The following is an 18048-nucleotide window of genomic DNA, read 5'->3' on the forward strand; positions in this document are numbered from 1 at the left end:
TGGTATAAAAACAAATATTATGTAGGATTTATTATTATATATCATTACTATACTTATGTTAATTAAAATGAAAGCCTTTGTGGGCCCTTGCAAGTAAGGTGAGCCCTGGGCATTGTGTGTTTCGTGGAGGCGTCGTCTGGGGCTTGGTTCTTTCCCCCTAAGCCTGACTAACAGGTGCACTCACGGCAGTCCCACAATTATCTTCTTTGTCATCAGAACAAAAACACACGCAGCAGTGATTTGCTTCTTTCAAGACCATCCTGAGTTCAGGGCAGTAACTCCAAGCACTTGATGCTGCAGTCAATGGGAGCAGAGCCAAACTGGGCGAGGGCCCTCCATGGTCTGCCTTTCAGCCTACTGGCTGGGTCAATAGAAATGATAGTTGCTGTTTAGGGAATTCAGGGCAAAAGATGAGTGTGAAATAAAACTCCCTTTTAAAAACACATCAAAGAAAACAAGTGGGTCTCAAGGTGAAATTGTAGACATGTGTTTCCTATGTATTTTCCATTAGATTGTTAATAATCGGATATAAATCATCCAGTGCACTCAGATGGGCCAGTACCAGGGTCCCTCTCCCCACCGGGTGACGGCTGTTTCTCATTAGCTTGGAGCCCGCTGCCCTGATGAACAATAGGCGCCTCTCCGGGTCCGTGGAGGACAGGAAATTAAGCCATCAGGCTTCTTGCCTATTATTCCCACGCTTTCCTCAAGCTGTAAATCCATCAAGTGTGAAAGGCAGAAATATAAATTGGGGCCAAATAGGAGGGAGTTGGAGATGGTTTTATTCCACACCTTTCTTAGAAAGTTTGTCCACAAATGTTCAATATTCACTCTGGAAATAAAATACCCCCTTTACGGCAGATGTTCTATAGACGGGGACCACTGTAGATGTTAGGAAGTTTGTATCAAAGCACCAAATACTTCCTTTAGCAAGAACTCTGCTGTTACGTATGGAAATTTCAGAAAGCCATTTTGAGTCGAACAACCAAACTAAAGGAAGCAGAGTTTAAGATAAATGTTAGGAAAACTGTGTAAAACCTTGTATCAAAAACCTCGGCACTGTCGAAAAGCAAGATTTCTGAATCCAATGAATAGCTGAAGAAGAAAATTCAATTGCACTTTTTCAGTTTGTCTGCCAATTTTATAGCACTTCATTTAAAATGGAATCTCTAAAGAATCCATTCAAATTAGCTTTACAGTTTTCCCCAAAGAATCCGCTTTAAAATAAATTGAACTGGAGCACGTGACATAAGAAGTGAGCATAAAATTCATGTTAACTAGTCCAAAGGAAAAAACTTCTCATAATAAGGAAACAAATACTCTCACATGACTGAGCTAAAAATAGTCTTCAGATTGTCAGTTTCAAAATTGAACAAAAATAGGGAGCGTTGTTGTAATAGTGATATGGCACATTTCCTCCTAATGAAATGGCCTTGAATTTTGTCATAAATTCCCAAAAGAGGATCCTCTGGGCAAAAAGAAAATACCAGACATGAGTTGCTTTCCTAAATAGAGTGACAGCAATGCAAATGCTGTCCAGCTGGGACTGAGCAGCCTCGGCTGGTGGCTTCGTTCCTAAAGACAGGGCAGAGCTGGCGTGAAACACAGTGAGAGAGAACATGGTCCTTCAGAATCTGCTGCCCCCTGTTTAGTAAACACTTTGTGCTGCGGTATTTGCTTTATTTTGATCAGGTATATTGAGCATAAATGTTGGTTTGAAATCTCTCTATAAAGCTTATTAGGGCTCTTAATTAAGCTCCCTGAGGATGGGGACAACGGCTTCTGTGACTCGGTAACCACAGGTATCCATCCCACCATCTGACACACAGTGGGAATCCCGTACATGTTAGAGGGAGGAACATTAGAATGAATAAATCAATTAATCAATCGATTGTTTAAATCAGATTAAACTTAGTTGTTTTTTTTTTAATTATGCCTTTTGAAAAATTTCACAGTTAAGTTGGTTTAATGAAGGAGAGGATGGTTGGGTTGTGGTTGACTTTTTTTTCCTCTATTGAAATCAGAAAACAACTACTTTGGTTTATTACCAAAGAAGGCTTGAGGGAGATTATTTAAGGCCTTGCCTGAAAGTACAGGAGAAGTTAATCTTAATGGGACCCAGTATGTTGGAATTTAGCTATGTCTTGAATATGGGCCAGCCTCTCTTTCCACAATACCCATTTGGGCTCCCTTGCTTTTCCTCTCTGCTCACTCAGCATAGCTTGATAAAGACCGTGTTTTATTTCCTGTCACCTTACCCACCCTTCCAAGTTCTTCAATCCACCCATGCTTTGGTCTATCCATCTATCTGATCATCTGTCCATCAAATATTTCAGGCTACAGTGATGAGCAATAGTAAGAGCTAACATTTAGTGAGTGCTTACACTATGTCAGGTACTGTTATTAACAATTTATGCTAATTAACTCATTTAATCACCTCCACACTTCTACAAAGGATGTACTACCATAATCCACCCTTAACCTTCAAGGCAGCTGAGGCACAGCAAGATTAAACACCCGGTCCAAGACACTACCACTTAAGAAGTAGGAAAGTCAAGATTTGAACCAAGAGAGTGGCTTCTAGAACCACCAGTCGGCTGCATTCATCAGGCAGATATGGTCTTGGCCTTCATGAACTCTACATACTAATTCTAAATTAAACAGAATTTAAACAAATAATTAAGTCATTTAAACTGTAACAACTGTTTGGAGAAAAACTATAGGTGTTATCAGAGTAGGTAAGAGGGACATACATGTAGCCTGGTCTGAAGAATTCAGGAAGGCCTCGCTGCTGAGGAAGTTGGGTCGAGACATGAATGGTGGGTAGGTGGTGAAGCATAAGCAGGAAAGAGTGTTTCAAGCAGAACAGCAGGTGCAGGGGAAAGAGGCATCTGGGTTGAGGAAGAGAAGCTAGCCAAGGGGCCGTTGGTGTCTACTGTTGTCAACATGATCAAAACGCAGCTCAAACCTGGGCCTCCTCCAGCGCTCTCCATCCCGTTGTCTTGCACCTTGTTAACACAGTTGTGAAAGTCAGACATCCAGGAGACAACCTTGTCATCCTCAGCCTCACCCAGTGCCCAGCAAAGCTAATCCGTCACCCACTTCTGTCATCCAGTGCCACTGTATTTAACCCGTTGTCCCCACTGATCTAGCAAATCCACTTGTTTCTTTCTGATCCCACCCTAATGCTTGAATCCAAGCCACTTTCATTTCTTGCTTGGATGTCTGCAGCTTTCTTGTGTACCCAACGCTCTTCCAGAATGCACTCCAGAACCACTCCCATCCATCCTCCACCCTGCAGCCAGATTGATATTTTCCAAAGGCAAATCTGGTCATGTCATCTCTGCCCTCACTTAAAAACCTCCGGTGGTCTCCCATTGCTCTTGGGAAACAGACAAAAGGTCTAGAGGGCCTTGCATGGCCTGGCCACCCTCTGTAACGTCAGCGTCCTCCTGGGCCCTATGCTGTGCCTCTCCGCTCCTCAGCCACCACCATCTGCCTCCCCTTGGTCTCTGCTCCCTGCCATGCCCCTCCCAAGGGGCAGCTTGGCAGTGCTCTTCCCTCTCCTGGAATGCCCTTGCCCTCCAATTTGTTTACTTAGCCCTTAGTCATCCTTTAGATTCCCATTTAATCCGTGCTTGGGTATGTGACCTGTCCCCATTAATATCTCTGTCTGAACCAGACACTCCTCCGTTATGGCTGAATGGTGTCCCCCCAAATTCCTACCTTGAAGCTCTAACTCCCAGTACCCAGAAAGTGACTGTGTTTGGAGATAGGGTCTTTAAAGAGATAATTAAGTAAGAATGAAGTTGTTAGGCTGGGCCCTAATCCAATATGACTGGTGTCCTTGTGAGAAGAAGAAATCTGGACACAGACATGCACATGCACAGAGGAAAGACCAGGTGGGGACACTGTGGGAAGGCTGCCATCTGCAAGCCAAGGACAGAGGCCTCCAGCGAGACCAAGCCTGCTGGTGCCTTGATCCTGGACTTCTAGCCTCTGGAACAGTGAGGCAATACATTTCTGTTGTTTAAGCTGCCCAATTGGTGGTCTTTTGTTACGGCAGCCCTAGCAGACTAATACATTCTCTTTCATAGAAACTGACATAGTTGCAAGTTAGCTTTCATTTCATGGTTTGCTTGCTGGCACCCTGATAAGAATGCAAGCTCTGTCAGGACAGGAACTGGGTGTGGTTTTGCTCACCATGGTATCACCAGAGCTGGCACACAGGTGCGGGTGTAGTAGGTGCTCCATAAATACTTGGTATGTGAGTGAATTAATGCACAAGTAACACCATGAGTGAGTGGATGAAGACACACAGGGAAGAAACAGTAGTTACACAGTGGTTTTATCTTTGGGAAGATCCACTGTGGGCCTGGGTTGCATCTAGAAGCAAGGGCACCTTGTATTGGCTAATATGGGTATTAACATGCATTTATGTAATTTCACTAGATCCAGTGAATTCCTGGAATTTCAAGTTTTTAGTCCCTCAGAGAAACACTGTTCAGTGAAATTTAATCTCATGGATTTTATTTTTAAAGAGGCAAATATCTCTCTAGGGTAAAAAAAAAAAAAGATAATTCTAAGAGTCATAAATCCAACATCTTTGCAATTGGAAGAAAATATCTTGTTTATATCAAACCACATTGATTAAGGGCACGCCTGTTTTCAGCTTGGAAAACGTCCTTGCTGGTTTCTACCGGGGCAATGACACAGTGAGAGCAGCTCGGAACTGCCACACGGGAGGGAGGGTGGAGCACACGTGAGCATTTCTGTCGAAGTCTTAAGAGGAGTCCTCTTTTCTGAGAAACTCATTATTCACTTAATTATTCATTCTGTTTATTTACTGTATAGTTATTACACATAAATATGGTGCAAATCCCCAGAATCCTCAAACACCAGATGCCAGTTTCCCTCTGCAATCCCAAAAGACATGGCCAAGCCATCACTGTGAGAATTAAAACAACAACAACTAAAACCCAATTAAAATTGTGCCAGCATGTTCATTTCCAAAATAAAAACCCTGCAAATGAATAAGCTTTTAGTCACTCCCCTGACTGCTTCTGCAAAAGAGCACACACAAAAAACTTTAAACTCAAACTGGCATATAATTAGTATTTAAATCACAGCTACAATGAACTCCGTATCCGCACAGAAAGGGCATTGGCTAAGTCAACTTCATATTATTTCTCCCATTTTCAAAATCAAATGATTGAAGAAAACGGCGTTTGCTTTTCAGAATTTTGACATGTCTGGCAAAGCCCAGTGATGGTGGAGGAAGAAGCCAAGATGGCAACATGATAGTTGGGGTCTTGGAATCTGTAGGTTACACAACCTCTTCCTCCCAGTGACGTGAGGGGGGCCCACAGCCAGGTGTATCTCACCTACCTGAGCATATAGGGGGTGAACCTGCAGCCCATGCTCTTTGAACAAAGCCCAACAGAGCACAGGTGGCACCAAGGGGAAAGAGGGGGGCCCACAGCCAGGTGTATCTCACCTACCTGAGCATATAGGGGGTGAACCTGCAGCCCATGCTCTTTGAACAAAGCCCAACAGAGCACAGGTGGCACCAAGGGGAAAGGAGGCGGTCTCCTTCAAGGAATTGTTGGGGGTGCAGAGAGAACCACACGACTGCGGGCAGCGCAGGGCTCACCGCTGGGACGGAGGATGTGTGTGGGTGTGTGTGGAGGAGGAGGAGAGGCGGGGTGAATGTGTGTAAGTGTCACCAATTCTCTGATGATACTGGCTCCATGAAGAGCCAAGTGGACTTTTAGATGAGTGTGTGACTATGGTCACTTGAGGAGAGAGTCACAGTGTGATGGGGAGATCTGTCTGGTCCACAACACCCACACCAACAGCACAGTGTGCCCGGTGCGGGGAGGTCACTGTGAGACCCGAGGTGACCTCAGAGATGCAGGGAAGTGAGTATATTTCTGGAAGTATGGGAAGCTCTCTTGGAGGGGCCAGAGGCCTGCAGGGTCTCCCCTAACCTGGAGCTTGGACCTGAAAGGCCAGGGCTCTCGGTTCTCAGGGCTAAAGTTATGAGGACCGGCTCAGGAGTCAGACTCTCCGGGTTCAAACCCCAGGTCTGCCACTCTTCTTCACTTTTCTGTGCTTATCCCCCTTCCTGAGAATAAGGATAACGCCTCCGTCTTATAGTTGCCAGAAGAATTAAATGTAGCAGTGCCAATGAAGTCCTTAAGCAGTGTCCGCCAATGGCGGACAATACACTTAACGCTGGTTCTTACCATCAGTGGCGGTAAGTTCCAGTCCACGTGGCTATTTATCACAGGACTAAGCTTTGCGGTAACCCTGTTTTTTTCTACTTTTTATTTCCAAGGCAGCTGATAGAACTGTTTGTTTTACTCTTGAGCAACAAGAATGTTGCTATTCCTGGGGCTCAGATTAAAATAAGTTCATCGCCTCCAGTCCCACAGAGCCTCATGGCCATTTTTGTTACCTGTTTTACCTGTTGCAAATGTTTTCCAGTCACGTAGCCTAATTTGGGGCTTTTTTGCTGAGAAGGCAGAAACATTTTCTAATCTCTTTGGCAACCACAGTGTAAAGTATCAGGCCCAACAAAGCACAAAAGGTCTTCATTAATAAAATACGGAATAGGAACCCTGCGTAATATTTCATTATTGCTTTCTTATTAACATAACATGGATAATCTGTTGCTGCTTTAAGTATTCCTGGGCATGAAAGCCTCGTATATCAAGTGATAGCTCAAAATAGATATATTAAACGGTTACACCCATGATATCATGAAAGAAACGTGGTAGAACTGAGAAAATCAATTAAAATTAAAATAAAATCATTCTTTCTGCCTTATGCTTCAGTTTTCAAAGCAGCTGCTCTTTTAGGTGAGCACTGACTTTACCTCGCTATCAGAGGTCTACAGTCAAGTGCGTGCACCCCAGCCCCTTCCCTCCTGACGGGCATTTCAAGTCGAGTTGCTCCGGTGTCTTCTCTTGGAGGCGGGGAGGGTGCCAGGGGAGACGAGGAAGTAGGGGCAGAGGGAGTGGAAGGTTAGAGGTGTGGCTTCTGAGTTCACAGTCACTGCTAGTCAGGTACCGGGGACAGTAAGACGGCAGTGTGCTCATAAGACATAAAAACATTGAACTAGAAGATTCCTTAGAGATCAGCTAATCAATCATTTCCCAAAGTATAATCCATGGAACATTAGTTCCTTAAGACAGCTCCTTCTCTACACACACACAGTTACACTGCCCATCAAATAAGCCCGAGAACCTCGGCGTCCTACCCGTTCCGCGCAGTGCCATAATGGACTGAATCGTGCTAGAGTTTCTGTGAACTTCTAGGCTAAGAAAATACCCACGTATCATCCCTAATGACCAAGCATTTCCTTAGCTTCCTTGGCCACCGCACTCTTTGTTCATGTAACACTTACTTCCTTATAACAGGCAATTAGCGATCTTATCTAAGTCAACTTCCTCATTGAAACTGATGAATAAGAGGAAATTGAGACCCAGGAGAAGTGCCTGACTTGCCACCGAGCATAAGAGGGAGGACTGAGTGGAGAGAGAATTCAGATCTTCTGATTGTCCGCTCCATATCACACCACCTCTCAGAGAGATCTCCCTCCCATTCAGTGCACACAGTGCCAGACACTCAGGACACAAAGATAAAATACATTCCTGGCTTCGAAGAGCTCCTGATCCAGAGTTGGAGATGGAACTGGAACACGAAGAGAACGCTTAAGTGACCACCATGGGCATCCAGAGGAAAATGTGACTAATCTAAAGGAGGTAGGAGTTAGTCATCACACAGGAGGTGATGTCGGCATGGAGCCTTGACGGGTGACCAGGAGTCTAACTCAGAATGTTCTTCTCTCCTTCAATCCCTTTCTGAGGAGTCCCCATGGTAGAAGCTCCCTTGTGTGGAATAATATTTATATAAATCACCACAGGGCTCTGTCTCCTGATTGGATCAGGATCAGGGCCCCAGGGCAGTCAATCCTAAAGTTGGCCAGCACCCTACAGGAGTGTCTAGGGAGTGTGTCCAACAGAACTTGGTGCAACGATGGAAATGTGCTCTTTGACACTGTTCAATATGGCAGCCACCAATCACATGTAGCTACTGAACACCTGAAACATGGTACTAGATATGGCTATTCAGTGAAGAACTGAATTTTTATTTAATTTTGATTAGTTAAAAGTTAAATTTAAATAGCCACATGCGCTGGTGGCTTTAGACAGCACAGCATTAGGCTGATGAACAGATTTACCTTGTGATTCCAATTTAAAATAGAAGCTGGTTTAGATTTACGATTTTAAGTTGAAATCTGAGTTTACAAATACTATCGGAATATTTAAGAGAATAAAGACATCAGATTATAGAGTTTAATTAATTATACTTAAAAATGTATTTAAGTACATGGGAAGATGTATTTGCTCATTGGAGAACTGAAGGACTTAAAAGAGAATTGACTCAAGGATTTGAAAACATTCAGAATAAGTCCTCTCACCACAGTGGAACTATTGAGAAATCAATAACAAAAACTAGAAAGAGCCACAACTCTTGAAAATTTAACAACTTATCTCTGATTAGCTCACGTGTCAAAGAAAAAAACCACAACAGAAATTAGGAAATATTTTGAAGAAAATGATAATGAAGATAAGACATATCAAAATGCATAAGATGCAGCTAAAGCAGGGCTACAGGACATTTACAGTCTTAAATATAAGTATGAGAAGAGAAAAAAGGCTGAAAATCAGTCTGATATTTGTCTTTCTCTGTCTGATTTATTTCACTTGGCATAGTGCCCTCAAGATTCATCTATGTCATCATAACTGGCAGGCTTTCTTTCTTTTTTATGGCTGAATAATATTCCATTGTGTACATACTGGTATATCTCCTATTTCCTTTATCCATTCATCCATCTGTGGACACTTAAGTTGTTTCCATGTCTTGACTATATTGACATCTTAACAGGCCTTTTGAGACGGGCCATACCTGTGGGTTTTCTCAGTGCTGTGAGGAATTAGGAAGTTCAAAAGAAGTATAAAAGGCTTTCATTTCAATAGGTCCAAAGCTAAGGTATTTCTTTCTTTGAAATGTATATTGCAAGCAAAATACAGGAAAGCTGGGTACTTTTTTTTTTCTCGCTTTTTTGAAGGTTCTCCAAATGCAATTCAAAAGCAGATATATGAGATCTCTTCCTTGTTAGAAATCAACCCATATCATATACCAGGCTGTGAACACACTTCCCTATGGCAAAAGCCTGACCCTGGGGGACACTGCTGAGAATTCAGAGAGTCCTATAAATGTGCCATTAAGTGATGGTCTTCCATCTTCTGCTAATGTATCCTATAACATTATTTTGAAAAGCTAGGTAATCCTTTAACACATCTATAATTTTATTATAAATTTAAATAGCAAAGGACACAATTTCCACATACAGGAATATCTAAAATTTTTTTAAATAAACTTTTATTTTAGAACAGTTTTAGATTTACAAACCCCCCCCCCCAAAACTGACAATAGTACAGATTTCCCATACACCTCACACCCAGTTCTAGTATTAACATCTTACATTAGTATCCTACATTTGTTATAATTAATGGAACAATGTTGATACGTTATTATTAACCAAAGCCCATGCTTTATTCAGTTTTCCAGGGTTTTTATCTAATGCCTTTTTCCTGTTCCAGGATCCCATCCCAGCTATCACATTGCATTTCACTGTCATGTCTCCTCGGGCTCCTCTTGGCTGTGACACTTCTCAGGCATTCCTCGTTTCGGACTTTGACGGTTTTGAGAATTACTGGTCAGGTATTTTGTAGAATGTCTCTGAATTGGGATTTGTCAACCGTTTTGATTGCGATTGGACTGAGGTTGTGGGTTTGAGGGAGGAAAGCCTAAGGGGTTCAGTGTCTTTTCATCCCATACATAAGGGTACATAGTATCAGCATGATTTCTCACTGTTGATGTTGACCTTCATCATTTGGCTGAAGTAGTGATTGCCAGGTTTTTCTATCCCCTACTTCCACGTGGTACTTTCTGGGAGACGGTCACCATATGCTGTTCCCCCGTAAGGAATGAAAACTTATATTCCATCTCTTTGAGGGCAGAGTACCTTCATAAATTATTTGAAATTTTTCTGCAAAGGAGATTTGTCTCAATTCCTCCATTTATCTATTTATTCAGTCATTTATTTGAATCAGTATGGACTCATGGATATTTATTTTATCCTTTGGGTTATAATCCAATATTACTTTATTTTGTTACTCAAACTGTTCTAGCTTTGGGCACTTGAAGCTCTCCTGTTGGTTCTCGTGTTCCTCTGACATACCCTTACTGAAGTGAGTCTTTTTTTTCTTTTTAAATTTAAATTTTGGTTTTGTTTTGTTTTTTGAGCACTTCCTCACTTTCTGACACTACAAGGTGATCCAGGCTCATCCTGTATATTTTGCCACACACTAAAAAAAGTCCCTGGGATTTACTTAGTCAACCCTCTCCCACCAAAAGAAAAACATCTCTGATAATCATTGGTCTTCTAGTCATCACTATAGTTTTGCCTTTTCCAGAATGTCATATTGGTACTGTACAGAATGCAGCCTTGTCACACTGGCTTCTTTCACTTAGAAATACACATTTAAGGTTTACCTTAATGTGTGTTTTGTGGGTTAATATCTCATTTCTTTTTATCACTGGATAATAATTCCATTATATGGCTGCACCACATTTTGTTTATCCACTCATCTCCTAAAGGGCGTCTTAGTTGCTTCAAGTTTTGGGTGATGATGAATAAAGTTGGTATAAACATTCTTGTGCAAGTTTCTGTGTGAAGAGGAGCTTTCAGATCAGTTGAGTAAATACATAGGAGCCTGACTGCTGGATCATTTGGGAAGACTATGCTTAGCTTTGTAAGAAACTGTCAAACTGTCTTCTGAAGTGGCTGTACCGTTTTGCAATCCCACCAGCAATGAATGAGTAGAAATGACTGAACTGAAACTTAAATGAGAGGGAGGAGGAGGAGGAAGAAAAGGGGGAAGGAGAGGAGGAGGAGAAGAACAGAATGAGACACATGTCAGATAACACCATCAGTATAACATATGTATAACTGGATTCTGGGAGGACATTCTCTTTAAAGAGTGTGGTAAAAGAAGCATTTGAAGAGAAAATGGCCAAGAAGTTTCCATATTTGATTAAATGCATACAGTGTCCTGGAATTTTGGTTTCTATTTGTAGTGCAGGGGAGGGTGGAATCTGCTGATACAAATTTGGATATCAGTTAAAGAGCAGGTGAGATAGAACCCTGGGTGGCTCAGTGTATGTAGTTTTGTTTATCCATGTGATAGGGATAGCAGAAACAAAGGAAACAAAGAGTGAAGGGAGGGAGGAACCGAGGGGGGGAAGGGAAAAGGGGAAAATAAAGACAGAAATGAGCAAACCTCATCCCACAAGCAGTCCAGTATAAGTAGTAGTGGGGAAAGCCTGGTAAAGAAACTGACTCAAGCACAATTTCTGCCATGTTTAACCTTGGAAACATCATTTAAAATCAAGGTTGGCTTCCTTCTTTAAAACAAAGATGACTAAACTTGGCTTCTACTCTATAGTGACTGTCATTATGATAATACTTGTGATGTATTTCCAGACCCTTGGTCAATTTTTTCCTATAAATACAATATTATTGCAATTGCTCTTCCTAATGAATATACTATAACAAACCTAACTGTTCGTTCTCCTTTGAAGTTTTTTCTCCTCTCAAGGATCAGTAAACCATAAAATAGGGAGCATATTTGAATTTCAGTTTATGTTTTCATATACATTAAACTGCATCTTCTGTGAAGTTAATGTTCTTTTTGATACACATTTCTGAGCATTTAACCAATTTATCAATCTAAGAGAAATTTAGATTGAACACTTCATATTTCATTATGTTAAATTGTTTTAAGCCACTTTTCAATCCATGTGGTCATGCCAATTTAAATTTGTTTTGTAAGAAAGGTCACTTTGTGAGCTGCTATCCTGAATGCCATTAAACTTTCATTTGTGTGTGTTTTAACTGTCTAATCCTGCAGTTCTAAACAGGTTTCTCAAAAGCTACAGGCTAAGAAAAAGGAAAGCAACTAACTGTTTTTATTAACCCTAAATTACAGTTCCGTAAAGTGAAGTACCAGGTAGCATGATTGTTGAAAAAAGCTGTTTAGAATTTACACACATGAGTGAGTGCAGCCCAATGAGAATGCACATCTATTTCAAAAATGCTTCCATTGTTCAGAGCATTTCTAGAAATCCTCTTTGAAAACTGTCTTCAGAGCTGGCAGCACATTTTAAAGGGTATTGTCTCTGGTGGCAAATCTTTTGTCTTTTGAATGTGGATTTGATTAATAACCCAAAGTAACTGGGGTTAGGCTTGGGGATGGGTAAGACAGGAGTTAATACTTAATATCTAATGTGATAGATGCTTGACCTGAGATGGCCAATGAATCTGGCTAAACTCATTTTGAATCAAAAACATAGTGTGACCCAAGAATATGGGCCAGTGTCATAGAAGATCCTCCCACTAGAGGTGATGTAGCCTAACAAGTTCTCTGTGTTGAGTCGGGCTGACAGGTTTGGATCACACCCTGACACTCTGCCCATCCCCATCACGTGGCCTGAGCCAAGTTACTTAGATCCTCTGAGACTGTTCCCTCATTTCTAAAAGAGGATGCTAATATTCACCTTAATTTTCAAGAATAAAATAAAGTAAAAATATTTTTAAAGCCCTAGCATAATTGCCCCCCCTTTCCCCCTTTGAAGGTGACAACTGTGAAGGAAAAAATATTAAGATGACGGTGGTCCAATATGTTTTTTTAAATGGAATTTTATCTTATGGTTTTATTTTCCTATTATCTCATCAGATGTGAATTCCAAGGTTATTTGTTACTTTTTCATTTGGGGCAAAGATCTAGTTGTCATTTTGGTGTTTTGAGGCTAAGGGACTCTGTCTGTTTGTGTGTGTGTATGTGTGTGTGTGTGTGTGTGTGTGTGTTTGTGATGGTATGGCAGAGGCAGTTGTGAAAGATGAAGCTGAATAGAGAAGTTGAGACCAGATCATAGAGGTCTTTGAATGGCATATTAAGGATTTAGACATGACCTGACAGAAAAGGTGGCTACAAAAGCTTCTGAGAAGAAACAATTCTATCTTTGCTTTGTGAAGATAACTGATGCACAGGACTAAATGTATGACATTGGGGTCTGGTTTTTACTTATCGGCACATCCTTTACTCATCTTTACACCAATGGAGAGAAGAACATATGGCCAGATGGATGGATGAGAGAGGGCAGGGAGATCACGAGGGGATGGAAGAAAATGTCATGCAAGTCTTTGCGGACATAGACTCAAAGGATGTGGTGACTGACTGGATGTCAGGGGGAGATTTGAAAGGAACCCTGAGGCAGCTGGTTTGGATGACAACTAGGGGTGGGGGGTGGGGGGTGGGGTGGATGCCATTAACAGAAACAGAAAACACAGAATGAGAAGCCAGTTTTGGAAATTAGAGAAAACAATGAGTCTGATGTTAGTTCAGTGAGCTTGTATTGAGGTGGAAATGTCCAACAGGCAAATGAAAACCACAGGTCTGGGTGGAGCTGAGATAAAAACTAAAGATAAGAGTTGTTTGTGGAGTCACACCCATAAAGGTGATAGCTGAAGTCTTGGAAACAGATGAAATCATCCTTGAAGAATGTGTTGATTAAGAAGATTGGCCAATTAGAGGACCTTCAAGAGTCTTAACTAACACTTAGGAGATGGTTGTAGAAGAAAGAGAAAAAGATAGTGGGGGTAAATGGGCATAGAAATACCATGAGAGAGCAGTGCTATGAAGGCTAAAGAGAGAAGGACCCAGGAGAAAGGACAAGTGTGATGAGGTCTGAGAAGGGCTGAGGGGTTTGGCCATTGGCAGATCACTGGCCTCAGGGGAAGACTGGATCTGATTACAGTTACAGATCAAGTAGAGGTGGGGCTTTGGGGACAGAGAACTGGCTACAGCTCCTCTTCCATCTTCAACTTCTTCTTAGTCTCTTTAGAAGACTCTGTTCTCTGTTGCCCCAGTAAATGTTGATGTTACCTAGGACTCTGTCCTTGGCTCTGGGCTTGTAACAGTTAGGGTTCTCTTGGTTTCAAATAACAGAAAGCAACTCCAGCTGGCTTGAGCAGAAAGGTTTATTGGAAGGATACAGGGTTACCTCATAGGACCCAAAGGGTTATGACTGGGCCTTGTGTACCAGCTTTAGCCAGAAATCAAGTACCACAGGGATTCTCGAGCTGCCTCCTTGCTCTCCTCTTGGTGTCTATTTCATTTTCTGCTCTTGTTGCAAGGCAGCTGCCTTGGTTTTCCAGGCCATGTGGTGGCAAACACGTCTGCCACTTGCTCCTGAGTCACACCCACTCACTTGGCCAGAGAAGCACTGCTGCATCTCCCTCACTCTCCTGATGTCTCCATTGGAAGAGGCTGAGTTGATCAACCTGCATACATGGCCACCCTTGGGCCATTTAATTGAGGGCAGAACAGTAAGGTCACACTACAGACAGCATCGTGGCTTGGGGACAAGGGTTGGGGCAGGGATCTGGAATTTAGAAGCTGGAGTGAAGCTCACAGGATGAGGATCTGGATGGGGTTTAGGGGAAGTGATAAGATGGGCGGTGATATGAGAAGCTTCTCACCTCCCCTGTCTCTTTTGTTCTGTGCTCTGCTCTGTGAACCTGGGCCCTCCTAGGCAGCAAATCCTAGAGGGGCTCTCCCTCCTTGAGAAGGTCCAGGCCATGCTGTTTTCTTCTAAAAAAGAAAATGGAATGGCTGTCCAGCTCTTATCAACTTCCCCTCCCTGTGGCCAGCCCGCAGCACACCTGGGTGCGTGCCCAGTGACCAAGTCTAGACTCTCAGGATGAAGCAGAGTTGACTGATCCAGGAGCCAACCAGAGCCTCTTTCTAGGGTCTCTGCATGTGGAACAGGACAGATCATGGGCCAGTTCCTTTAAAGAATGGTGTGAGGCTGATGGTGCCCGTGGGACGGGGGCAGGGTCTGGAGATGCTTGCGTTGCTGGTTCTCGTTCTCCTGGAAACCCAGTTGCACCACTGCTTCTGCTGTGTTAGGTTCCATAAGCTAGCCCAGTATTTTCTAGTAAAATTTCTTTTCCATCTAAGCTAGTTTGGGCAGGTTTCTGTCCTTGAGACCGAAGAGAGCCTGGACTAATCCAGGGTCGAGGAAATTGCCCAACAGCTGTTCCCACCCTGGCCTCCTGCTCCCACTCATCTGGCGGGAGTGAGCTCTCCCTTTCTCCTGTCATGTTTCCAGGGAGAAAAGGAGTCAAAGAGTGATGCAATGCAAGGTTTCGGTATTCTGGCAATTACTGAAATACAGGCATTGTGCTGGTGGATTGCTCTGATTTTTATATTTTCACAATCTAAAATCACTATCACTCATGTATTGGGATGAGGATCTGTGACTCAACTTATTCAATTTATGATGAAAATACTTGCTAATAAAACTGTACCCAGAGTCAGAAAGGGCTTTTCATTAGCCAGAACAATTTGTCCTAAAACACACAGGATGCTCAGTGACACCACTGATCTACGCTGTTCTTGAAATGATGTTTCAATTGTACTTCTTAATGATTTTCAAAGTTTTCTTCATTTTAGAGAATGTTTAGTATGTGAATTTTGGAATAAGACTTTGTTTTTTAACCTTTTTATTTTGGAACAGTTTTAGGTTCCTAGAAAAATTGTGAAGATAGTACGGAGAGTTCCCAAGCACCCCTCGCCAGTTTCTCCTGTGATTGACGTCTTCTATGCGCATAGTACGCGTCACAATTAATGGACCAATAGGTACATAACATTATTAACTAAAGTCCGTATCTTATTAGGGTTTCCCTAAAATCCTTCCTTCTTGTATTCCAGGATCCCGTCCAGAACACCAAGTTGCATTAAGTTGTTATGCTTCTCTAGGCCTTTCGGATTTATGACAGTTTATTAAGTTCATCTGCTAATAATCTGTATTAGAATGAGGCTCATTTCATGTTTCTGTTTTACAGGTTTACATTTTTCCTTGACCTTCAGTATTTTTAAAATTTGGATTGTATTATATGTTTTCACAGTGTTGTCAATGTTTGGAATTCTGAGCATTTACAGATAAAATATTAGGACTGATACTAGTATTTATTTAAAATAAGTGCTGAATGTCCAGTGTCACAGCTTTTGTTCCAGTGTGGCAGTCACTGGATCCCAGGTGCGGAGGCGGAGTGGAGAACGTGAACACAGATGGTGAAGGCTCCTGGTGGAAGGCAAAAACCTCCTAGAACCCGGGAGGGCACAGCAGAGGGCAGCCGGGCAGCACAGGGCTTGCTGTTCTGCAGGAGGAACCCGAGGCCCAGGCCATTCAAACGGGTTCTGCGAATAAGTCTTTGTTCCAATATCCTTACGGCACTCTGTTCTGCCTCTGGAAACAGCTGAAGAAGACTTACTTATGTCAGCGCAATCTTGTTTCTTTGTCTTGCACAACTAGTGCGCTGGGGCCATTTCGCAATGATGATTTTGACTCTACTGCATCATCCTAGACAAGTCTTAAGTCTTTGTTTTCCCAACACCTAGCTCATTGCTTGGAACGTAGTTAGTAAAAGCTCAGTACATGTAGGTACTATTATTTATTCAACCAAAGCTGAGTGCATGAAGGAAACTGGCACCACTGGCAGGAAAAAGCAACCCCCTCCTGACTTTGGGAAGTGATGAGGCTCAGGGAGCCTGCGGGTGGGGTGGTGAGGACCAGTAAATGAGTGGAGCATCCCGGCCTGCAGTGCGGGGTGGAGTTGGGGGACAGGGAGTGAAGAGGAGGGGCAGGGGACCACCCCAGTGGCAGTGCCAGCAGCAGCCTGACTCAGGACTGCTAGCCATCTAGAAGGAGACTGCCTGTAACAACCACATCTAGGATTATGAGATGCAAGCAATTATCAGCATCTGAAAACCACGATGAAGCATGTAATCGAAGGTATGCAGCATTACATTTGTAGAGTGGAATTTGACCTTTAAATACATCACAACCTGTTGGTCTCCCTGGAAGTTGCCAAGACAATACCCAAAAATTAGGCTTACTTCTGTCCATAGTTCATGGCATATTCGAAGTCTTTAAAGCTGACGTGACCATCTGAGTCTTGATCTACTTCCCTGGAAAATGAAACAGAAAATTATTTACAGGTTAGTTTCGTCTCACTTAGGCATGAAGAGCAGATCAGAATCTATTTCTTTGCGTGTGTATGGAGAGGCACCTATTTTAATCTCCTTGAAGGCTAAGGTTGATGCCTATCTTTTTTCTTACACTGATGAAACCTAAGGTAAAAGGAAAAGGTATTTATTAAAACCCACAGAAATAATATATTCAATACATTTAAAGGAATGTCACCACATGCAGAGGTTATATTAAAAAAAGTAGAAGTGATGGTTTTTCTAGCCATCCTACAAACACCTTCTGTGATATGTCAATAAATATACATGCATCTGTCAACTGAAAAACAATGCAGGAGGCTGAAAACAGAAGAGTTTATTTGGGGTCTTAAGAATTGCAATTTGGGAGACACAGATTGGGGTAACCCAGAAAGAGTGTTCCGACGAAGAGAGTCGGGGGCTTACAAAGACAACAAGCCACGAGGTGGTAAAAGTTGCTCAGGAAGAACTGTGACTGACTCTGACATGAGTCAGAAAATATTTGTCCTTGAGGAATCCCAAGCTGTTTTAGGGTAGGGGCTCAGTAAGTAGACGGACTGCCGTGAGTTATTTCAGGGTAAGGGTCCAGTACGTATCTTGAGTTTCTGGCAGGTATTCTGGACGACTTCACCAGGTCAAAAGGTCAGACTCCATGCAGGCCTAGACGTGCATAAGTCCCACTTCCTTGATGGCCCCCCGGCTCCATCTCACAGAGCTCTCTGAGCAACACCGACTCCATTTTGATTTTCCTTTCACACGTTACACAACAGGAATGTGGAATAAAGCATTAAGAGACAAGAAAAACATTCGGGGAGCAAACAGTAATGAAGGGAACAGTGAC

General features: G+C 42.5%; 1 protein-coding gene across 12 annotated transcripts in view; it reads right to left on the reverse strand.

The window, feature by feature from the left end:
* Positions 1 to 18048, reverse strand: part of EFCAB11 (EF-hand calcium binding domain 11) — a 226936-nt gene that overhangs the window by 79828 nt on the left and 129060 nt on the right. For 4 of the 12 annotated variants that reach the window (XR_012073796.1, XR_012073798.1, XR_012073795.1 and 1 more), the window contains exon 6: positions 17100 to 17171. Coding sequence is in view for 6 of the 12 variants with exons in the window: in XM_006208188.4 (XP_006208250.2) it covers positions 14741 to 14789; positions 17100 to 17171 (121 nt within the window). In the remaining 6 variants the exon portion in view is untranslated. Of the gene's footprint in view, positions 1 to 9523; positions 14790 to 16150; positions 17172 to 18048 lie in introns of those variants that run through there. The other 8 variants (XM_072963577.1, XM_072963581.1, XR_004190461.2 and 5 more) reach the window with 7 other exon arrangements.

This window comes from Vicugna pacos, chromosome 6, assembly GCF_048564905.1.
Source record: "Vicugna pacos chromosome 6, VicPac4, whole genome shotgun sequence".
Classification (NCBI taxonomy): domain Eukaryota; kingdom Metazoa; phylum Chordata; class Mammalia; order Artiodactyla; family Camelidae; genus Vicugna; species Vicugna pacos.